Source organism: Microtus pennsylvanicus, chromosome 6 (genome assembly GCF_037038515.1).
Source record: "Microtus pennsylvanicus isolate mMicPen1 chromosome 6, mMicPen1.hap1, whole genome shotgun sequence".
NCBI classification, from domain to species: Eukaryota; Metazoa; Chordata; class Mammalia; order Rodentia; family Cricetidae; genus Microtus; species Microtus pennsylvanicus.
Window position 1 is genome coordinate 113,964,211 of NC_134584.1, and position 24,241 is coordinate 113,988,451.

Sequence of the window (24,241 nt, forward strand, 5' to 3'; positions counted from 1 at the left end):
CTGCCTCTGCCTCCCAAGTGCTGGGATTAAAGGCGTGCGCCACCATCGCCCTGCCAAGAGGCACAGTTTTGAGATGGGACATGGGAGATAGGAGTGGGCTCGGGGAGCAGGGGAGACATTAAACATATATAATTGCCATTATATTTGGTTGATCCCAGCCAGCCCAAATGTCATCATTGTCTTCTGAAAGATAACATTAATAGGCGGCAGTGGTTAAGTTGCCAAAGCACTCGCTTCAAGAAGTGAGTTCAGACCTAGAAAGACACACAAAAGGCTGAGTGTGGCAGTGTGCATCTGTAACCCTGTACTATGCGATGAGTTGGGGTACTCCTGGGACCTTCGGGATGAGCTAGCCTGGCCTATATGGCACATGCACACACATGCATACACACAGACACACACCACACAGGAGCATGAGGTGGGGAGGGAGAGGATGAGAGGAGGGAGGGAGTTAAGGAGGGAGAGGGAAATGAATTGAACAAACACGAATGAACAGCACATTCCCATCACATCCCAGGTTCTGTGCTAAACTTGACACAATTCTCAATTTTCATCAGAGCAACGCTGGGAAGTAGATTTATTTTATTATATGGAAGAAAAACACAATGAGAGAGGTGATGGCTGTCCCAACTCACATGCCCAGAAGCAGTGGCAAACCCACCACACCCTCAGCAACCAGGACCCTGGCTGTGACTTGGTGAAATCTGTCCCAACAGATGATGGGGCAGATTCCCATTCATGGCTCAGAATCGTCATTGAGGGTCATAATTCGAGTAAACAGGTGAGAAGACATTGACTCTGAAGCTACTGTCCTTGAAATCTTTGCAAGGCCTGGGTTAAGGATTCCAGGACCACATGTAGATGGCCGAGTGGGATGTCCCCCACCCCAAGATTGTGTAAGATAGGGTCATCCTTACAAGGAGCCAGACAGCAAAGTAGCAGCAGTAGCAACCAGAAACCACAGCCCAACAGAGCCACCAGCAGCTGGAGAAGTTCCCCTCCCCCTTCAGAACAGCCATTCACTTATAGCGAGGTGGTGGACTACTATGCTGTGCATGGAAGGAATGTCATGACGAATCAGAAGAGAGCAGAGGTAGTGGTTCTAAAGTGTTTAGAAAGACTCATAAAGGTAAAGGATGGTACACATCCGAAGACAAGGGTGTGGGCATCTCGAGAGAAAGTCACACTTTCTGGCAGTGACTGTGTACGTGAATCTGCAAATTCCTAACTTATGTTCCCCAAGTGATGTAATTTATAATAAGCCTAAAAAATAAGGAAAACATAAAATTCAAGTAAAGTTTGAAAGTTAAATAAACATGTGTGAGCTGGTTTATTTCTCTCTCTCTCTCTCTCTCTCTGTGTGTGTGTGTGTGTGTGTGTGTGTGTGTGAATGTTCATGTGTGCCTAAGCATGTGAATGACTGTGGAGGTCAGAGTTCATCAGGTGACCTTCCTCGGGTACTATTCCAGTGCCTGCTGTTTTTTTTTTTTCCCCACTGAAAATAAGGTATTCCGCTTGCTCGAGCAGCCTGGGTGACTGGCAAGCCTCAGGCATCTGCCTGTTTCTACTTCTGCTGGGATAACAAACTGTGTTTCTGCTCTGATTTCTTTTTTAAAAAAATGGGTTCCTGGGATCAAAATGTAAAACAAACACTTTACAAGCTGAAATATCTCCCCAGGCTGATTTATTTTTCTTCTCTTAAAAATTATTTAAAATGAAATATAAGCTGGTTTTATAATGTAGACTATTTAGGTTTAGGGATGAGGGACTTGTATTAAAATTGATCAAGGCTACAAAAAGGCTGGCCCTAGGTTAGCACAGCTCATTGCTGGTGACGTCCTTCGGAAAACAGGCTATCTGGGTTTATTGCCAGTGTTGCAGTTACTTAGCTCTTAGCCAGAAAAGAAACTCCATTCCAAGGTGAGGGGTTTCTTTTCCTACTTGGGTTCCCTTGATTTTCTATCTTTCTATCCAGCCTCAGAAGAAATAGACCAGTGGTTCCCGACCTTCCTAATCCTGAGACCCTTTACTACAATTTTTCCTGTTGTGGTGACCCTCAGCCATAAATTTATTTTCATTGCAACTTCATAGCTGTAATTTTGCTACTGTTTTGAATTGTAATGTAATATCTGATATGCAGGATAGTTAATATGCGACCCTCAATTGTGACCCAGATGTTGAGAACCACTGGAAGAGCCAAAGGAAACAGCAAAAGGCAAGAGGCAAATTAAGAGATTAACTGACTTCTGCAATCATGACTGTGGAGGTCAGAGTTCATCAGGTGACCTTCCTAGGGTACTATTCCAGTGCCTGCTGGTTTTATTTTTTTTTTCCACTGAAAATAAAGTATTCCGCTTGCTAGAGCAGATTGTTTACCTGTTCTACAGAACAAAAGCATCTAACAGAGCAAAGACAATGTATGGGCTGAGTAGAGAGTCATGAAAACACCAGGACATTGAAGATACATAGCATCACAATGAAGTTATTGATGGACACCATGAAGATAAAACAAACTAAAATTTCAGGATTCTAACATTTAGAATGAGATGCTAACCTTAATAATATAACCACAGAATGCTTAAGGCAAAAACATCTAGAAATGAAAGAAAGATAGCCCACCCCCAATTTATGCTCATGATACTAATTTTACTGTCAGTGATTGATAGAACAGGAAAACAATCTGCAGGAATAGAAAGCTAACCACCACTGTCAATCAACTGACTCCAAGTGACATTTATAGAAGTGTTCATTTGACAAATACATTTTCTCTTCAAGAGCACAGAAATCATCCACAAATGAACCGTAAAAAACCTTAGGATACATTTAAAATATTAAAATAATTTAAAGTATATTCTCTGACCACAGTGTCATTAAACTAGAAACTAATAGGAGAGCAATTGTTATAAAATCTCTAAATATTGAAAATTAAATGACATATTTCTCCATAAAAAACAGGTAATAGAGAAAGTTCAGGAGAAATTAGAAAATATTTTTTAAAAAACTAAGACAGAAATACAACATATAAAAATTCATGAAATGAGATAAAGCAGTATTTAGAAAATATTCCTAACATTTTTCCCTTTATTGCTTTTTTTGAGGCCACAGATTGAGGCCTGGCACACCTCCAGGCTCCTCTGAATCATGCTGTTAATAAATGACCACCTTTCCTGTAATAAATGTGTGCCTCTGTACAATTTATTATAAAGAGGTACAGTGACATGGAGACTCCAGATTCAAATCTATACCTGTGACATTCCTAAGTTAGGTCACAGTGACTAGGAGTTTACCCTAACACTCATGTTTATTATTATTATTAATAGCCCAGGGTGACCTGGAACTCACTGTGAAGCCTGGTCTAACCATAAGCTTGCAACAGCCCTTCTGCTTCTGTCTCCCAGGTACTGAGATTACAGGCAAGAGCCATCAGTTTAAGCGCCAATATTCTTTTTTTACCAGCCAGAATAGTAAGGAAGCTTCCCAGATCTCATCTGCACCAGAACACCAAGTTTGCCTTCGAAAAGACTCATGATTTAAGTTAAATCAGGTCCGCAGAGTGTTTGGGGAGGGGGGTCGTGTCGATATCACTGACTTCCTGGCATTGATAAGTGAGAAGAGACCTATGGCACCAGGAATATCCTACTAAAATTTGTGTCCCTTGATTACATTTTTTTGGACTGTTCCTGTTTATGCAGCAGAAGTGTGTCCATCTTATCACAAATTCCTCCTTAGTGAAGAAGTATTCACTCAAAGAGAGGAAAACCGTTCAAAGGCAGACATCAGTGCTGGGAACTAGCTTTCAACCATGGGCAGACAGAGCCATCTGGCTTCCAGCTTGGTAACCACATGCTTGGAGGTTTAAAAATCCTTATTTAATAACTACTGTGATTTAGATGTTTTCACAGAAACAAGCCAGTGGTACACACTTCTTAGGGTTAGATTTAGATCACTTGGGTTTTCTCTTGACCGTCTTCAAGCTCACTATCATCTTACTTACCTGCTGACAGATCCTTGTTAGATAAGAGACAAAACTAAAAAGAAGTTCAGGAGCCAGAAATGATGAGGAAATAGAGGAAGGAATAAACTAAGAGTGTTATGAAGCTAAAATTTTAATTGACTAAATCTGGCATTGTCTAACTGTGATGGTTTGAATGAGAGTGTCCTCCCCTAGGCCCATATATTAGAATGCTTTGTCTCTAGTTGGTAGAACTCTTTAGGAGGAATTAGGAGGTGTGGCCTTGTTGGGGGAGGTGTGGCGCAGGGCTGGCTTTGAGTCTTCACAAGTTCCTACTATCCCTAGTACGTTCTCTGCCTCCTACTTATGGATCAAAATGTAAGATCTCTGCTGTTGCTCGAACTGCCTGACACCATGCCTTTGCTCCACCATCATACTCTTTCTTAATTCTTGGAAACCGTAAACCCAAGTAAACTCTTTCTTTTCTAAGTTGCCTAGGTCATGGTGTTTCATCACAACAGTAGAAAAATAACCAATATTCTAAATATTAAACATTCCCTTTAACTTTACCCATAGAACAATCTTGATGGTGATGTGGAATAATCCTTTTGTACACTGTGAAGATTTGTCACTTGGATTGGTTTAATAAAAAGCAGACTGGCCCATCGCTAGATAGGAAGTATGGGTGGGACAGCCCAACACAGAGGAGGCTGGGAAGAAGAAGGGTGGAGTCAGAGGAGTTACCAGTCAGACACAGAGGGAACAAGACAGGCTGGAGGACAGATAAAGCCATGATCTATGGGTCAGCACATAGATTAATAGAAATGGTTCATTTAACTTGTAAGAGCTAGTTAGCAATAAGCCTGAGCTATTGACTGAGCATTTATAATTAATATTAAGGCTCTTCTGGTGATTTGGGAGTAACTACTGGGACACAGGAAAACTCTGCCTATATTATGGTTCTATGTTTTTTATTTTATCAGTACCAGTAGTTGAACACTCTACCACTAAACTACAGTGTCAGCTAATGCCTACATGTTTCACTTTGTCAGTCTTCAAATAGAAGTCAACATATAAGATGAAAGAAAAGGTGAAAGAAGACAATATCATACTAATAATCATTTGAAATTGCTATTTGAGTATAGAACAGCCAATCATCTGTCTCTGACCTGCAGTGGGTTCCCAGAACATATGGAACAATGTAGAATAAGATGATGTTAAGCTCTTTGGAAATTTTGGGGGACCTGCCACCCAGCTCCCAAATGAATCACACACAGAGGCTTATTCTTAGTTATAACCATTCAGCCTTAGCTTGGTTTGTTTCTTGCCCACTTTTCTTAACTTATATTATCCCATCTACCCTTTTGCCTCTGAATTTTCTGGTTCTCTTACTTTTGTAAATTTTACTCTGTGGATTGCTGTGTAGCTGGATGGCTGGCTCCTGATGTTCTCCTCCTTCTTGGGCTACTACTCCAAACTCCCTCTCTCTCGGAATTCTCTTTCTAAATCTCCTCTCTGCCTGCCAGCCCCACCTATGCCTTCTCCTGCATTGCTATTGGATGTTCAGTTCGTTATTAGACCATCAGGTGTTCAAGACAGGCAAAGTATCACAGCTTCACAGAGTTAAAGAAATGCAACATAAATAAAAGTAACACATTTTAAAATAGTATTTCCAACAGAGCTTATGATCTAGTCCTTAGGGGTAGTATTCCATTTGGAGACTCTTGCCAGAAACCTGCTCCACGATGCCTTAAATAAATCTTGGTATAGCACCGTTGGCATATCACACAAGTTAATATGTTGTTAGCTTCCTGTAAACATAAATGCCTTCTGCTTTGTTTTTCTTCTTGAGACGGTGTTTCTCTGTGTAGCCCTGGCTGTCCTGGAACTCACTCCATAGATCAATAGATCATGCTGGTCTTGAACTCAGAGATTAACCTGCCTCTGTTGGAATTAAAGGTATATGCCACCATGCCTGACTTAATGCATGCTTCTTAACTGAGACCCAAATAATAATTTAGGATCACTTTTTTTCCCCTTCAGTATTTTGAGACAAGGTCTTCCTACATATTTCAGGCTGGATCTGAACTTACAGCTGTCCTTCTGCCTCTTCTACCTGAATGATAGAATTACAGGCTTGCCATACTACACATTAATCTGGATACAGTTTTGATTGTCATATCTGGGAAGCATCTCACAATGCATAGGAAAACCCTGCTATGACTTGCCCCAAATGTCAGTAGTGCTGAGGTTGAGAAGCCCTGGGGCCCATGTCAGAAGAACCTCGGAGAGAACTCTCAATGTAGGAGGACAGCAGAATCTCCTGGAAGTTTAGAATTCTACCACAGTGTCTTAGTTAGCTGCGAAGGGACACCATGGTCATGGCAACTCTTATAAAGAAAACATTTAACTGGGGTGTCTCATTTGAGAGTTCCAGAGGTTCAGTCCATTATCATCATGACAGGGAGCATGGCAGCATGCAGGCAAACATAGCGCTGGAGTAACTGAAAGTCCTACATCTTGCAGGCAACAGGAAGTCAACTAATTGTGACACTGAGGGAAATTTAAGGACAAGACCCCAAAGCCTGCCCCCACAGTGACACACTTCCTCCAACAAGGCCATACCCACTCCAACAAAGCCACACCTTCTAATAGTGCCCCTTCCTATGAGATTATGGGGGCTAATTACATTCAAACTCCCACACATGGGAGCCAGTAACTTGGAGGTGTATTGTGTATTAGCTTCTTCACACCGGTGTGAAGAAAATACCAGACAGAAACAACTTAGTGGATGAAATACTGATTTGCTTAGAGTTCAGAGGACTTAGCAGATGAAGATGGGGAAAGGCATGATGGGGCAGATCAATTTTCACCACAGCAGGCATGCTAGTTTGCTTTTGGTTGCTGTAACAAACACCATGACCAAAAGCAATGTTGGGAGGACAGGTGGATTTGCCTTTCATTTCCAGGTCCTGGTCCATTGAAAAGAGTTGGGGCAAGAGCTGAAGCAGAAACCATGAAAGAACACTGCTTACTGGCTCACTCGTAGCTACATTTTAAAGAAATACAGTTCAGGGCTACCTGACCAAGGATAGTGGCCCCTACATTGGGCTGAACCCTCCCACATCAATAAATAATTAGGACAGCTCCCCAGAGATCCAGCCATCAGCTAATCATATCTGGGCTCTTCCCTCTTCCCAGGTGACTTTTGGTTGTGTAAAATCGGCAACAAAAACTAATTAGAAGATCCAGGTAGGAAGCAGGGTTGGAGGCAGGGCGATAGCAAGGAGATTCAGCCAGCCCCAGGATAATACTCCTGCTACCTCTTCCCCATCAGATAACCCATCTCCAGCTATCTACCATCTCCCAAAGTTTTCAGAAACTTCCGAAATGGTACCACCATCTGGGAATCAAGCGCTCAAATCATGAGTCTGTGGGGGACATATCAGAATCCAACTAGCAGAAGGACACTCTTCATTATCAATATCGATGGCTTGATGCCATGTCACCAAAAGCAAGTGACAGAAGAGGCCCTGGCTAGAGCAATCCTGGTCAACCTAAGGCCTCACACCTTGAGAAGAGGCCACAGGTCACCAGGGGTACCCAGACTTTTCATCTGGACCTTACTCATTCTCTCTGCACAATCAGGGGACTTTGTGATCTCACTTCCTGGTCATATCAGAGGAGTCAGTGGGCTAAGGAGGGAGATGAAAGGGTAAGCAGAGGCGCAGTAGATTAGCAACAGCAGATAAAAACTTACTGACGTTTGAGGAGTCACGCTCCCATAGGAATCTAGTGGGAGGGCAGTGCTGTCACAGCTAAGTGGTTGGGATGAGGAGATGGCTCAGTGGTTAGAGCCCTTGCCATGTGAGCCTGAGGACCAAGCTGGGAATTCAGGGTGGGTTGGCGCCTTTCTGCAGTTCCAGTGCTGAGACAGGCATCCCTGGAGCAAGGCTAAGAGACAACCGAGACCCTACCTCAATGAATAATCAGTTGAAGAATTTACCCTTCTTATCAACCCCTGGGCTCCTCAAACATGTGCACACGTGTGTCCACATACACACGCACACTACATACACATACACATGTGGAGGAAAAAAGAACCCTAGATGTTGTTTTCATCCAGTTAGCTTTTCACTGCATTATGTCTCTGCCCCTAAGGAGTACGGAGAGGGAGGAGCTATCTATCCCACAGCAATGATTATGTTCGGGAGCGGAAGACAAAAGCAACACCATCCGGAACTTACCCATAGAATATGCAGTCTTCTGAGAGGGGTAGGCATTCCCTTAGTCCTGGGCCAGAAGTCTCTGTAACACAGGGCTGAGAAACAAGTTATCAGTCCAACGTGTTTTGGGAACTTTCTTCAGCACTGCCAAGCTGAAGGGTAGGCTTCAGGAGCTAGGACAAACAGACGGGATTCTTGTCAAGTGATGTAAGAGTCTACTTTGGGAGGTTGGAATTAGGTAGTGCCTATGAACAAGAGAACTCCATTATGGCTGGATGACCCTTCTCTCTAATGGAAAATCTGGAGTAACGCAAATTTTTACTTTATGTATGTTTGGAGACATTGTCTCACTTTATAGCCTAGGTTGGCCTCAACTCTTGATAATTCTTCTGTTTTAGCCTCCCAAATTCTGGGACTGCAGGCATGAGCCCCTGCACCTGTCTAGACTTTGTATTTCTAAGTTCTCCACAGTATAAATGGTTTTTTAAATGTAGGATTTACATATACAACGAAGCTTGTGAATGGAAAAACTGCGTAGTATCAAGCCGGGACATTTACTCTTACGGGTGTGCCCAAACTGGCAGCAAACGGCCCAGGATAATAATAAATACGGCCCGACACAAAAACCGTAAGTTTAAAACATTTTGAGATTTTCTTTTCCTTTTTGTAATTCGATTGAGCGGTTCTCCAGCGTTAACTTTGTATATGACAAGGTCACAGTAACGCGTTGCAATCTCAAAAGATTGAGCACTCACGACTGCAAGGGAAGAGACTGGGACCTAGGATAACTTATCACAAAGCTTTCTTTTTTTGCTGTATTTTATAGCTCCGTTGAGCCTGGACTACATTTCCCAGGATACCCCATTGCCGAGACTCATTCAGGAATGGGTAAAACAATGAGGAAGTGATTTCGGGTCGCCCAGCAACGGGCGGAGTCCTGCACCGTGACTGGGTGAGCACGCCCCTTCCAGCGGGTGAAGACGCTTATTCCAGTTTCTGAACCGTTCCTGTCTTTCCTTCCAGCCGCAAGGCCGTTCGGTCTCTGCAGCGCTTCCATTGCCTCTCTCTTCAGGCTCCGTCCCCTTTCCCGCCAGTCGCCGCGAAAACAGGAAACTGGATTACAGATGCGGATCGGCTGGGCTTACAGTGCGCAGGCGCGAGCGGTCCGGGGGTGGGGGGCGGGGCGCTCTGTGAAGCGCGGCGGCGCGGTTGAAGGCAGAGTGAGTTGCTGAGGGGAGACCCTGCGATTACTCCTGTCACCACCATGGCAGCTCTCCGTTACGCGGGCCTGGACGACACGGACAGCGAGGATGAGCTGCCTCCCGGCTGGGAGGAGAGAACCACCAAGGACGGCTGGGTGTACTACGCCAAGTAAGCGGCCTGGAGCGGCGCCCCCGGGACCCGTGTCCTGCGAGGCCTGGACCCTGCGCTGTGCAGCCCGGCGGGCACGCGCATCCAGATCGCCAGCCACCTGTCCTCGGGGCCCCTCTGCTGCGGGCTCAGGGCCAAGACCGGGCCACCGGGAAGGCTGCAGCAACGCCCCCTGCTGCTCACGAGGTGCCATTGCCCGGTGCGGTGCTGGCTCCGAGCTCTTAGAGGAAATAGAGCAAACGTCCATGCCCAGCTCCCGCCAAGGCGACCCTTGAAGGCCCCAGCAGTCTGCAGTTTTAAACAGAGGTCCTGGGTGGCTCACAGTGGTTTCCCAGGGAAGTTTTGGGAAAGTTTCCGCAGCAGAGCCTTTTTCCATAACTAAGCGTGACCTTGGGCCACTGAAAGCCCAGACTAGTGTTTTCCACATCAGTAAAATGAGTTGACACAAGAACGAATCTAGTGCTGTACATAAAGCACACAGAGGAGAGGCTGGTGGCTTGCAGATCTCCCGCCCAGCCGGCATTAGCTGAACTGTATCTGTGGGAAAGTTGCTTAGGCCTGATCTTGGAATTACCTGTGTGGTCAGTCCCTCCTCCTACTCCCCTTTTTCTGAGACAGGATCTCTATGAAAACCGGGCTGCCCTGGAAGTAGGCTCGAATTTTCACAGATCCACCTGCCTTTACAGGGCCTCATTGTGAACGTAGGACTGGGTGACCCCGACCCTTCACCCGTAGTATCTTGGTAGTGTCTTATATACAGACATGGAGTTTTCTATAGAGAACCTACTGCAGCTGGCTCTAGCGTTGGGGAAATCTGCTCATTTTCAGCAAGTAATATATATTTAATGTGCAAAATGATGGGTTTTTGATACAGTTAGGGCTCTCAATCGGATTCGTTTTCTCTGCCAGTTAAAGAATTAAAAGGCAGGAAAAACTCCAGTGCTACAGGTAGTGGTGGAGAAATCTCCACTACCCTAAACAGCAGCAGGCAGAATCAACAGTTGAAGGGCGTTTAAAAAAGACCCTGTGCAATGCAGAGGGGGGACTCTGGACACCCCTCCCCCAAATCCAGGTTCTTTTTGAAAGTTAGTTCTCTCTCTTTGTTACTTAGCCGTGGCTCCTCTCCCTAGCTCTCTGCCTACCAAGGGTCCATCTCCCTCCTAGTCCACAAGTCCCTGCTGTCTTTTTTCATATGTACACTGTGGACTTTCATAGTGGTCGATATCCCATTACTCTTTTTTTGTCCCACCCCCGATTTGCTTTCTCTTCTATTTTTTCCCCAAAGATTTATTTATTTATTATGTATACAACATTCTGTCTGCATATATGCCCACACGCCAGAAGAGGGCGTCAGATCTCATTACAGATGGTTGTGAGCCACCTTATGGTTGCTGGAAATTGAACTTAGGACCTCTGGAAGAGCAGGGAGTGCTCTCAACCGTTGAGCCATCTCTCCAGCCCTTGTTTCCTCTTCTAAAATACTTCCGTCATCCCTCCCTCCCTCCCTCCCTCCCTTCCTCCCTCCCTCCTTCCCTCCCTCTTTCTCTCTCTTTTTTTTCCCAAGACAAGGTTTCTCACCTGCTTCTGCCTCCCCAGTGCTGGGATTAAAGGTGTGTGCCACTGCTTCCCCCCGCCCCGCTTTTTTATGAGTTTGTAAAATATCTTTTTAAACAGGGTCTCATGTAGTCTAGGCTGGCTTTAACTTGAGCTCCTGAGTCTCCTGTCTCCACTTCCTGAGGACTGGCTGGGGTCAAGTATGCATGAACATGCCTGGTTTCTGTTTTTAACATCTAGGAGAATCGATCTTTTTAAGGCTTTCCACACGAGTCTCTTATAACCTGGCTTTCTGTTTTTAACATCTAGGAGAATCAATCTTTTGAAGGCTTTTCACACGAGTCTCTTATCACTTGGCTTTCAGAAAGCAAGATATTATAATAACACCTATAATTTGTATTTTTAGTTTTTAATATTTAACTAAAAACTTAAACTCCCAGAGGTCCTCTCACCTCTGGGATTAGTGGTGTGTGCTATAGTTTTGTTTGTCCAACAGTGTTTCTTGTAGCCCACGCTTGCCTAGAATTCTTTTAAGTAGCCAGGGATGATATTAAAAATTCCTGATCCGGTTGCCTCCTGCCTCCACCTTCCAGGCACGGAATCACATGTTTGCATCACCCTACTTGGTTTCAGAAAAAGTTTAAAGATAACGTTCCTAGCTTATTATCAAATTAGGTCTTAGTTTGTGCCTTGGAATCTCTCCATTGATAGGCTGTAAACTTCCCATGAGATTTTCAGCTACTTAAGGGTATGAGTCACTCCTGTCCCTGGTGGCCAGGACAGAAACAGAAAACAGGGAGGCTCAGGGAATTTATTCCTTCAAGTGTATAGAGCCCTGAAGAGCCAGGCCCCCTGTGGACACTGGTGATGCCCAGCTGAGTGAGGTGCAGCTGCCATCTAAAGGAGCTCCCCAAGACCTGATGGATGACTTGTATTAGTAGCGCCAGTACATCGAATCTCTCCAGCAGGGGGTGTGTGTGAGTGGGCAAGGGAGCATGTCTCAGAGAGGTGTTCTTGGCCTGTGTCTCAGAGCACAGGTGAAAGGTGGGTCCGTGTGGTAGGAAGTCAGGCAGGTGGAGGGCACAGCGGGAGGAAGGGTCCCAGGCAGGGCAGGCCTCTGTCTGTGGTACAGGGCTGTAAAGCCAGAGACTGTCGTGGAAGGAATCAATTTGCAGAAGCCCTTCTATGCTTTACTGAGGACCTGGGACTCTGTTGTCAGATTCTGGAGCCCACTGGTGTGAGGATCTGGATGGAGCCAGAGAGTAACACTGAGTTTGTGTCTTTAGAAGGGACGAGTCACTCTGGAGAAATAAGTGGATTGTATGAGCAGGAGGTTAAGGGTCATGCCAGTGATCCTGCATTTGCCGCTCCTACCTGGACCTCTGTGTGCAGAGTCTCTGCCCTAGAGGCCTGTCTATGCTGTGCCAGCCACGTGTACTTCCACTGTGTTTGGTTCCTGGCATCTAAATAGGCATCTTGTCAGCTGGTGATGAAGTGATACAGTTAGATACTCTCCTTTTGAGTGTGGATTGAAGGAAGTGAATGCTTCGAGTACTTCCTTCAGTGTCTCCTTGGTTCCCTGATGATCGGGTTCTTGTCACTGGCAACAGTGTTTCTAGCTTTTGATCCATACTCTATACGAGAATGATCTATTACAGCTATACTTTCAGTTTTAAATGGACTTATTAAATGTGAATCGAACAAATGTAAAGGATCAAATGCTACGTAGCAGATAGATAGAAGCCGTGACTAGCAAAGTACTATCCAGTGGAGTACTCACAGGGCCCCTCAGAAACAGAGTTGAGGAGCCCAGCTGAGCGAGAAGTAAAGTCACAGCTTTAAGTCAGATGTGTTCAACAGCAGCAGACATCTGGGAGCCCTGTGAGGGGCCATCCTGGCTTTCCCCATCTCCTGGTACAGCTCTCCTTGGACAAGCTTCCCCTTACCCACAGGCATTTTTATATTGTGGGGTAAATCGTAGCTGAGGGAGGGCACTTAGGAATCTTCTAGCTGTGTTAAAGGACATGGTATTTTTTTTTTTAATACCCTTAGCTGTCTTCTGTTTCTTTTCTTCCTGTCATCAGTCTCTTGGGAGCTTTTGGAGGATACCTGAAATAAACATGCTCCTTGATTCAAGAGTCCACTTTCAGTGGGCTTGGACAACACATGACAGTTTACCAGTAGAATGTATTACAAGTTTACCACTTTATTATAATGATTCTCCGTGGGACCATTTGAGCAGTGTCCTCATAGCAGCCCCATTCTGCAAGTGACAGGAAGTGATGGCTGAGAGGTAGGGTGAGTGGACTAGTGGCGCCTAGGGACTGTCCTGTCAGATCTAGTGTCCGCAGATCCACTGTCATCTTGTTATAGCCCGTAGCCTGTGCTGCCATCGTACTACGTTCTTATGTTCTTTTGGGTGTGCTCAGGACCCAGTGAGTTATGAGACACTGCAGTTACACCTGGGGTCAGAACACACTTTTAAAACTGTGTGTGTATTTGTCTGTCTGTCTGTCTAACAGTGCGCATATCATGGCATTCTGGTGGAGGTCAGAGGACAATATTCAGGAGCTTGTTCTCTATGTCCACTGCTGGATCCAGGCAGCAATTTTGTGTCAGGATTGCATAGCAAGCTCTTTTACCTCTTGAGCCAGTTTTCCAGCCCAGAATGTACATTTTTAAAGTCACTTCTGTAATTTAGTACTTAGCAAGTAGAGACAGTAGAGTTATTAAGTGTTTAATGTCCTCCCTGGCTAGATAGTGAGTTTAGGCTAGGCAAGGCTGCATAAAACCTTATCTCCAAAAAACAGCAGCAACAACAAAACTAAACAAAACAGCAACAACAACAACAAAATAAAAAAAAAAACAAAGCAAAAAGAACAAGGAAAATAAGCATTTAAAAAAGATTATATATAATAAAGACTATATTTAAGCTACATTTTTATATTTAAATGTGAGCACTATAAACCAGACACTGAAGTTTATCAGTTTATCCTTAAATAAAGGAAAAAGAAACACAAAGTGTTTTCCTAGACCTTTGTGACTCACAAAGCTTTGCAAAGCTGACTCATCGCTGGGACCCAGTCCCTCCTCACCCTCCCACTGCTCTCTCCACCTGGCCTGCAAAATTCTTTCAGGCCTGGGGCCTCAGACCTGATGTAGCCAGGAAAATTTCTGCTCTGAGTACTTATTTCTGCACCTGTTCTTACTACTCCCGCTCTATCTGGGAGAGACACAGTTTAATACAGTGATTATTCTTTAGCCATGTTAATGTTTGCTGTTGTGGTCTGTGTTTCAGCCACACCGAGGAAAAGACCCAGTGGGAACATCCGAAAACCGGCAAAAGGAAACGAGTTGCAGGAGGTCTGTATGTCAGAGGCCCAGAATCCCAAGTCTGCAACATTGATGAGCTAGGGAAGATGTCACAGTGGTGAGGTAGCAGTTGACCCTGGCATTCTGGGAAGGCTGCCTGCTGGGTGACCATCAAGGAATAAGACTCTCAGTCTGAGAGTCTAGTGGGATTTGGCAGGAGAGGAGATAAGATCTTGAGATTGACAGGAGGGTATCTTATGGCCTTAAACAAAGATTACTGAAATAGTTGAGGCCTTTGCCTTGCTGGGTTTCTCTGTAGTTGCACCATGTGGGTAATTGCTGTTGGTGTAGGCTGTGGAGGCAAATGTCGGGTTTTTAAGAAACCATGACTTCTATGTGCTTCCGAACAAGTACACAATCCATGGAATAGAAGAAGTACTGAATAAAAACAAGAGGCCTCAGTGGGCTTGGGGTCTAGTTGAAGACAGATGGGCTGGTACATGGAAATGATGGGATGGCTCTAAACCGTGGCACAAGTCAGCACCCCACTGGTCAGGGTCCTCTGTACTTGCAGATGTGGTTGCGGTCTTCGGGAACTCATGCTCACAGGAGCAGCTGCTGAGGCTCGCAGGAAGAGGCGGAGCCGAGTGAACGCTGAAGGGTGATCAAGAGTGTAACAGGATTTTAGCTAAATCAGAGGCAGAAATGTGCGTTTCAGATGGGAGACTGGGCCTTCTGTAGCCACCACCCCTTGACCTTGTTACCCGAGGAAGCTGGTCCAGAGAGTTTAGGGTACCGGAGATTAGAAGGATGACCCTTCTTCCTGACCTTGGGGCATGGCTTGGCTTCATTCCACTACACATACAGCTGTCAATCAATCTTTCTTGTGTTTCAGATTTGCCATATGGATGGGAGCAAGAGACTGACGAGAACGGACAACTGTTTTTTGTTGAGTAAGTGTCTATGTAGAAACATGGCCAGGTTGGCTTTGAAGAGTAATTTTCAATTACAGTTCCCTATGTTGGCGGATCCTTGAAGTCATATATACCTGTATTGTCAGCAGGAGTAACCATTTTCGCTGGCTTGGTGATTTTTGTTTGTTTATTTGTTTCTTCCAATCTTCAGTTTTCCACCCTTATCTTTACACTAGGCCTTAGCAGTCCTGTATCTGCAACCCTTGGAGCTGGGGTTACAGATGTACAAATTGGGATGCCTGACTTGTTGATGGATGCTGAGTTCCAAACTCCAGTCCTCATAATTGGGCACCAAGTGCCGTTAACTGCTGTGCCATTTCCGGAACTCCCATTTTTCATATTTTTGTAACTACAGTGGCAGTGTTAGACCTCACCTGTTACTATCCCTGTAGGAATAATTACATTAGCAGGTTTACCTGAAGTAAATAGTTGGTCAGCAAACCTAATGAACTCCCTTCTGGCGTGTCTCCTGCACTGGGGGCAGGTAGTCTAGGGCTTGCTTTGGAGAGTCTGAGCAGTCATTGGTAGCTCCAGCAGGGCAGCCTCCCTGATGGGTAGGTGGATGTGTGGGTATTCTCTGCTGCCTATTAGATTGTAAAGGGTTTCCTCTCCCTTGATCTATAAAAATCATTACCCTTATCAAAATAGGGATATCATTTCTTTATTTTTATGTTCCAAATATCTTTTTCCATGTTTTTCTTGGAGAACATGACTGTAGAACTCTGGGACTCCCTGCAGCCAGATTCCTCTGGAGCACACACATGGTCGTGAAGCTGTTCTCTGGGGTACCTTCCTCTTTATTGCCCAGAGCAGTGGTTCCAAGGTGGGATTCTCCAGTCAGCATCATTGGCAGCTCTTGAGAACTTATTACACACACACACACACATACACACACACACACACACACACACACACACACACTCACACTCAGTTCCCCTACTATCTAAATTTCAACTTGGGATGGGGTGGTGGTGGCTGGCAGCCTATGCCCTCCAGGGAATTCTGAAGCATGCTGATTTGACTGGCCTACTATAGAGAGGGATCAACAAACTTTTCTGTAGTGGATCAGAGATCATGTTTTAGGGTATGACACTACATGGTTTCTGTTTTAATACAAAAATGATGCCCGTTACTGTGTCCCAGTAAAACTACAGAAGCAAGCTATGGACACATCAGCTAACTGCTGATCTATTTAAGAACGAGCATGGGTTTGCAAGCAAGCTGGAACAAGGTTTTCCTGGCTTGTTATTTATTCTCTAGCCTGCTGCAGGCGTGTGCTGGGATATGCTCAACAACCAGCTCTTCAGGGAAAAGAAGTGTAGATTTGTTTCCATGTGCACATGCTGTCACCACTGCCAGATCTGGTCTACCAAGGTGGAGTCAGTGAGGAGTGGAGATGACAGCACAGCCAGCACTGCCTAATGTCAGTGTTGTCAGACAGGGCCTCACTAAGTGGCTCAGGCTGGCCTGGAAATTACAGTCCTCTTTTTGCTGGGATTATAGGCCTGTGCCATGAAGCCCAGACACACACATTTTAAATCACAGCACTCTATGTATATCGGAAGGGTTCTTAGTAGTTTTAAACATGTTTAGGACATTGCAATGACTTTATCTCAGATTTCAAGAATACACATAATTCTTGTGTTACATTTTATATATTTAGAGAGTGTGTGTATGTGCACGCATGCATGCGCATCATGGCCATCATTACTTGCAGGAGTCGATTGTTTCCTTTATCTCATAGGTTTTGGGAATTGAACTCAGTCATCAGGCTAGGGAGCAGGCACCTTTATCTGCTGAGTCATCTTGACGGCCCAAGAACACATTTAAAATATAAAAATGGTATTAAAAGGAGTAATTTAATAATCTGTATGTGCCAGTATATTTTAATGTTGTTTCTGTTAGTTCTAGATCAATTCCAAATCAAAAGTAGAGCACTTATTATAGGTGGCATTGCTGTGGTCTTAAAATGCAAAACAGTAAAACATTTTATAGTTATTAAAACTTCCATCATTTCCACTTTCTCCTTGTATAGCAGGGGTTTTGGGCCCCCGAAAAGCCCAGCAAAAGTACCTCGACAGTGCCTGGCAGATCTTACAGACAAATTTATATTAACAAGAATTCAGTAGAAGCTTACAGCCATCTCAGGAAGCTGCTGTGAGAGAAAAGGGACCAAGTGTTCCGTAGTACTTTCAAGTAGTTCTGAGAAGCTTCCATGGCTGTGTTCCCAGGCAGGAATACAGTCTCTGAAGGTTAGAAGATCAAATGGGCTCTGGATCTCTCCATGTTTGACAGTAATCCTTCTGGTGCAAGAATCACGGTGTTTGCCTGAGGTATTAGAGTATCTTGTATTTGGAGATTCTGGTCCTTGCTGTATAGAGTTCAATGCCCTCCCTGTTCTTTGCAGCCACATAAATAAAAGAACTACCTACTTGGACCCAAGGTTGGCATTTACTGTGGATGATAATCCAACAAAGCCAACCACCAGACAGAGATACGACGGCAGCACCACCGCCATGGAGATCCTGCAGGGCCGAGACTTCACGGGAAAGGTGGTCCTGGTTACCGGCGCGAATTCAGGAATAGGTAGGCCCGTACTTACTGTCATCCTGCTTTACTCCTTCGGTTTTTTTTTTTTTTTTTTTTTTTTGGTTTTCAGTGAACTCCATTTAAATGTAAAACTGTAGTAAAACTTTGGTAGTGAAGCCCCAGTCTCAAGGTGGTCACATAGCCTTCCTTCTGAGCTGTTGTTTCATTAGAATCACAGCCTCTTTCAACCCCCATGCTCCAGTGGGAGGCTGTGTGGGACCTGACCTTGAAGTTGCTCAAAGCTGAGAAGTCAGCAAAGGCTGTGACTATTTTGGTATTCAGGGGCTGGAGACAACAGGCTCAGGCTAAGAGTCTTTGACCCGGTCTGTGCGGTGCATGGATGTATTCCAATTACCTGGGTTATTCAAACCAAAATTGATTGGTAATGGGATACTGGACAACAGCAGATTGTGACTTTGGATCCAAGGGTACTGCAGGTTTCCACTGGTCATTGAGCCTATCATTTTCTTTTGGTAACCGTATCTTATTTCTTCATAAAACTGGAGAATTTGTCCTTGTCTTCACCTCTGTAGCAACCCTCCTAATTGCCACTGTTTAACCACAGTGGCCATGGTGAGGTCAGTGGCTTCCCGGGCTGGTGCAGCAGTAGCAATGAGGCAGGCATTTGTGCCATCCTGAGGGATGGGTTTTATTTTGTTTTGGTCCATTGACATCTGACATTAGCATCTGAATGGCTCTAGATAGGATGTGCAACTTCAGTTTGAAGAATAGAGCTGCATCCAGCTGTCCTCTGGCTTGTCCTCTGTCAGGTTTCTCTCTGTCCATCTCTGTATCATCTATCACAGTGGCCCATCATGACCTCTCTCATGAGCTTTTCTCTGTTCCCCTTTCTGGTTTTGGAGTCCCCAGTGTCCTTTTCCAGCAAGCATAGGAGGCGAAGTACCACAGTGGATCAGTCACTGTGCTATGTGGCAGGCTCTCAGAGCTTGAGATCGCCATCCCAGAGATGGTCAGTATCTTGACCATACTCCCACTAAGGTAAAGAGACAAAGGAATTTTTTTTAAAGAAATAGGAAGCGGGTTCCTTAAAAATCACCTCCCAAACCCCATCTCAGCTCTGAATACATTCCGTCCAGCCCTTTCAGTCTCTGCCATGGGTAAATCCTGGAGAAGTGCCATGCTGTCGGTGGAGCCGCAGTGCTGGGAATAATGACTGGCTCCTCAGGGTCCCAGAAGCAATGCATTGCTACAGTTCTGAGTGCGGACCTGGGGCGCTGCAGAGGAAGTTTTAAAGACGGTTGGAGGGGTTAAGAAAAACCCCTTTGTTTTTCTAACCCTCGGCTCACTAAGAGTTCAATGAAAAGACCTCACCCCTCGGTCCTTTAGTTGAACAGGTTTTCTTTCTTACTTATTTAAAACTTACTTATTTTGTATTATGTGTATTCTGACTGCACGTATGTATGTACGCCACATTGGGAGTCCTGAAGAGGTTATCAGATATCATGGATCTGGAGTTATAGATGTTTGTGAGCTTCTATGATGGTGCGGGGACTTAGTCTGGGTTCTCTCCCTGGGCAGCGCTTATCTGGGAAGCCGTCCTTCCAGCCCCCAGGATAGGCTGTCTTTGCTCAGTGAGGTGTGTGACTGGCTCCCGTCGGGCTGCTTGCTCTGATGTTAGCTAGCAGACCTTTGGATACTACTGCTGTCATCGCAGAGAGTGGCAGCACCAGCTGTTTGTCATCTTGGATTCAGAGCTGGCCGAGGACAGGATGAGAATGATGCTTGGGTGATTTCTGATACAGAGAGATAAGGAGATTCTGAAGTGTGAAGTGTGAAGAAACACGTGGGCCCCAAAGGCTTCTGGGAGCAGGGCGGATGTTCTACCTCTCCACTGCTCCCACTTCCCTCCAGCACATCCTTCCTGTGCCCATTCTCTAATTTGTGTGCACTGCAGGAGATGTGCGCGGTCTCACTGGTGTGACTGGTCACAGTGTTAGGGGAAGTGGGTTGTAGGAGGTTTTTGGAAAGCCAGCAGTGTTCCCAGCCCCTGCTTTCCCTCAGGGACTGACTTTAACACTCCTGTCTCTCCTCCTCCCTCTCTACTCGACCAAGCACGAGTCTCTGCTAGTGCTGAAGATTTTGACTCTTAATTTTTGGAATAATATACTACAAATTCCAAGTAATCGAATCTGTACAAATCCCTGTCCCTCTTCAGCAGGTGTAACGAGCTTGAAGAAGCTGGAGGTTGATAGGCACGTGTCTTTTCATCACAACACAGTTGACTGTTGTGTCCTTTGAGAAAGTCTTGAAAAGTGTTCTTGCCCAGGTAGTCTGTGGCTTCTCCATCACAGGTGTCTTTCTCCCCTGCAGTGCAACTGCCGATGTATAAACTGGCGTAACCGCTTCATTTTTGCCTGTTGAATGTAGAGTGGAGTGGGCATCTGCTCCCAAGATCACTGGTGTCACTTCTGTGAAAGCTTTGCCAGGGTTGTCAGCATCCCTTTCTTTGGGCCGCAGCAGGGCGCTGCTTGTCTGTGTATCAGCATTTGAGTCTTTGGCCTGTGAAGCTGAGTGGATTGATTCTGAGCACTCCCCCGACCCCCTGTGTGTGTGACAGACCCCTTGTCTGCTTGTGAGTGCTGGTTGAGGGAGGCCTGTGTTTTCCCAGGGCCTTGCCGCCTTTGGTGTGAGCTCTGAGCAGACTGTTCAGTCACTGCCTTTCTCACGCTGGCCATAAGCAATGCAGAGCTAACTCTGAGTGGTGATAGTTGATATTACTAACACAATTGAAGCATTCTCAGTTTTATGCAGGGTGAAAAGGCCAGGATGGTTCTTCAGAGGCTATGCAGAAGTACAATGGGAGCATGGAAAAACTGATTCTTGGAGTCAGTATCTTACCATGTGTCCTTGCTTGAGCTCACTATATAGGCCAGCCTACTCTCCAGCTCCTGATCCAGCTGCCTTGCCTACCAGGATCACAAATGTGCCCCACCACACCCAGCTCCTGGGCCTTCCTTCTCTTTACAGTTGTTAGCCAGCTTTACCTCTGTTGACTGGACTCAGCTGTCTAGATTGGCTGTGGATTAACTGCAGCCCCCGGGTGTAACCTGACCGACTTGATTTTGTAGGTGTTTCATATTGGAACACAGCCATGCACATTTAGGGTATCCCCAGAAGTTGAGTAACTACAGCAGGGATTATATGGCCCCCAAACTAAAGTATTTATGTGGGGCCCACACTCAAAGCATTAGTTCTTCCCACACTGGGTGGTCTAGCTGAAAACAAAGCTGGGTTGCCTTGGCATTCTTGTCAGCCACAGTGTAGCTGGAGCTAGGATAATGGGTACCCAGGCTGCAGGAGGAGCATGGCCAGCACATCATGGGTAGCTGGAAGGGTTGTCTCCCCAATATCCACCCACCCTACCCGTGTTCTTAGTGAGCTGGAGGTTAGACTGTTGTCTCCTCAGAAACTAACACTCTCTCCTTGGCCTTTGTTTAACCAGCTTTCTGAACCTGAAGACTTAGACTGAAAGCTGTAGCTTGTGGACCTCAGTGGAGATCAGCATCTCAGGCTCCAGGGGGAGCCATCCCTTCATCCAGAGCTGCTGCTAGTAGACCAAGAGCCCGGAGCCTGCTAACCAGTAGACAAGGGAGGAGCTCACTGCCGTGTGTGCAGCACAGCTGAGCAGGAGGGGCAGGAGGTTGTGGCTCTCTGGAGTTAGCCGCTGGCTGGCTCTGATTCTGTAAAAAATGAAGGAAACGGCTTCAACGTGGAGATGACCGCATTTAAGTCCTGGGGAGTCTCAAGAAAGGGCATGTTTTAGGCTAGGGAGTCTCCCGCTTTCCTGGTGCCCCATGGATTTTCCTAAGCTAAACTTGTCTGCGAGCAGATTTGGTTATGTTTGCACAGTGCTGTGTGGACGCTGCTTGCCTTGAACCCGTGGTCTGACTTGGAATCAGATGGCACCGACTGGCTCCGAGAGAGCAGCCGAACATCGTTTGTCAGAGCAGCATTTGAGCTCCATACGATTGACACTTCAAACAGGTGGACGTATTGCCATGCTGTTTGTGGAGGAACAGTCAGGCTTTTGTCAGATGTTGTTAGAACCCTGTTAGCAGGCGTGAGCACACCAGACCATCCCAATCCAGCGTTCAGAGTACCAGTGATAGAACTCTCTTCTAGTCCTAAGTCAGTAGGGTTTCTGAGCTTAATCAGAATGAAAAGTTTCTTTCACCTTCTGGACCTTTATACTGTCAGCCTGCATCATATGTGGTTTCCTCAGAAATAGCCTGGCCTGGCTTTGAGTTTTGAGCCAGAGGAGCCATTAACAAAAACAAAACTAGCTTTTCCCTTGGAAAAAAAGCATAAGCCAGCGATGCTGATGTGTGTGTGTAGTATGTGTTTTTATATATATATATATATATATATATATATATAATGTGTATGTATGTATGTATATATATATAAGAAATGCATGTGTGTATATGTGTGTATATGCAGTGTGTATGTGTGTATATATAAATATAAAATGTGTGTGTAGTGTATGCGTATAATGTGTTTGTATATATAGTGTGTGTATGCATGTTGGTGTATATATGCATGTATAATAGTTATGTATGTGTATAATATGTATGTATGTATGTATTTTAAGACTGATGCTTTAACTTTCTACTATTATATATGTCATTATAATCACCACCCCAGGGCTTACTGTAGAGACACACATACACCCCAAATTCATGCTCTTGGAGATAAAAGAGGTGCTCACTCAAGCTGTCAATCACCCCTCAATTTGTTGTCTTTAGAGCAATGTAAATGTGCCAGGCTTTCTTGTCGAGAGCCTCGCAGTGCTCTTACAGCGCAGAGTGCTTATGTCCTGGTTTAGAGGATCTTGTCCCTAAATCATGTGCTGGTGCTCTGACATGAAGTTTAGCGCCACCCTTTTGTCCTGGAAATCCCCACTCTGGTGGATTCCCACCTAGAGAGAGTGCTGCCCTTTATGACCATGCATTGGCATCGTTATTTTATCGGGAACTACAGGGCGTCAGAGTCTAGCTGGGCTGCCAGAACCTGCCCTCTAGTCCCTTTCCCGGGTGAAGCCTGCACCCTTGTGTCTGGGGCCCTGAAATTCCCCACTGCTCTCCTTTTCAGTTGACGAGATATGAGCTCATGGGGCCGCGAGTAACATCTTCCTTTTGAGAACTCGGTGCTCATAAGCAGAAGGAAGCCCCTAAATCATCGAAGTGACCCCGGGGGAATTAATTAAATATATCTATGACAACTGTACTCTTAAGCTAAAGTGATTTGAAATTATTCCCTCCCGAGAAACTGTTTTGAAGTTATTTTCCTTGAGACAGAGTCTCATTACATAGCCTAGACTGGTTTCCAGTTCAGGGAAATTCTCCTGCCTCAGCCTTCTCCATATCTGACTGGAAATTTGAGATTTTTGACAATATTGGAAAAGGTCCTTGATTGGCATTACACAAAAATTAAAAATGAATACTTCGTGAGTCGAACAGCCACTTCACATCTGAATATTCTTGGATATCATAGTGCTTGGGACGCTCACTGCCCAAACAAGAGGCCCATTAAAATTGCTGCAGGGATTACCACCGTGTGGTTTGCTCACCCTGTGTAAAAACCTTGGAGGGTGCCTAGAATGAGTTAGTTTATGACCGTGTGTATGTGTCGCATGTACCCCTCTGGTCATTGTCAGAAGGAATTTGCTCTCTGAGGCCCCAGTTAATTTCATATTTTCAAGTAGGTTTGGGTTTTCACTTTTTTAATGTCAGCTTAATAAATGCAATTCATGTTAGCTATGCTTCAGTGACAAAGTGGCTCAAACTCCTAATTCAAAGAAAATGTTTACGAATCTAAATTCTACATTATTAAGGCGGTATATCACATGCAAACTTGGAAATGGTCTTCCATAAAATCCAATTAAAGTGATTCTCTTCTTTCCTGCCTTCTTATAATGGAGCGGCGGCACAGTATGCATTGTAACACAAGTATTGCTGTTTTCTGTAATTAACCTGAAAGCAGCCATGTTCCGCTAGTTTATCCTACTTCCCACTAGAGGGCACTGTTGCCCTTCGACATAATTGAACTAACCCGGCCTTCCATAGTAGTTTTCTTCCCTGGCTGACTGGCCTCGCTTTCGCTTTTGTTAAATAGTGCCTTTTCCCTCCCTAACATATCTTTTAGGACGTGTCGGTCTCCGTGATAGAGCCCCGGCTGAAGACGGGGGCCAGTGTCACATTTCTCTTTCTTGGCTTTGTGTTTTTGTTTTGTTTGTATAAAAT

General features: G+C 45.2%; 1 protein-coding gene across 2 annotated transcripts in view; it reads left to right on the forward strand.

The window, feature by feature from the left end:
- The first annotated feature begins 9,136 nt into the window (after window positions 1–9,136).
- The window catches only part of Wwox (WW domain containing oxidoreductase), an 871,622-nt gene continuing 856,517 nt past the window's right edge, over window positions 9,137–24,241 (forward strand). Inside the window, exons 1-4 of one of the 2 annotated variants that reach the window (XM_075977401.1) lie at window positions 9,137–9,549; window positions 14,402–14,466; window positions 15,311–15,368; window positions 17,797–17,975. In XM_075977401.1, coding sequence (XP_075833516.1) covers window positions 9,443–9,549; window positions 14,402–14,466; window positions 15,311–15,368; window positions 17,797–17,975 — 409 coding nt within the window. In that variant the 5' untranslated portion in view covers window positions 9,137–9,442. The remainder of the gene's footprint in view (window positions 9,550–14,401; window positions 14,467–15,310; window positions 15,369–17,796; window positions 17,976–24,241) is intronic. The other variant, XM_075977402.1, reaches the window with a different exon arrangement.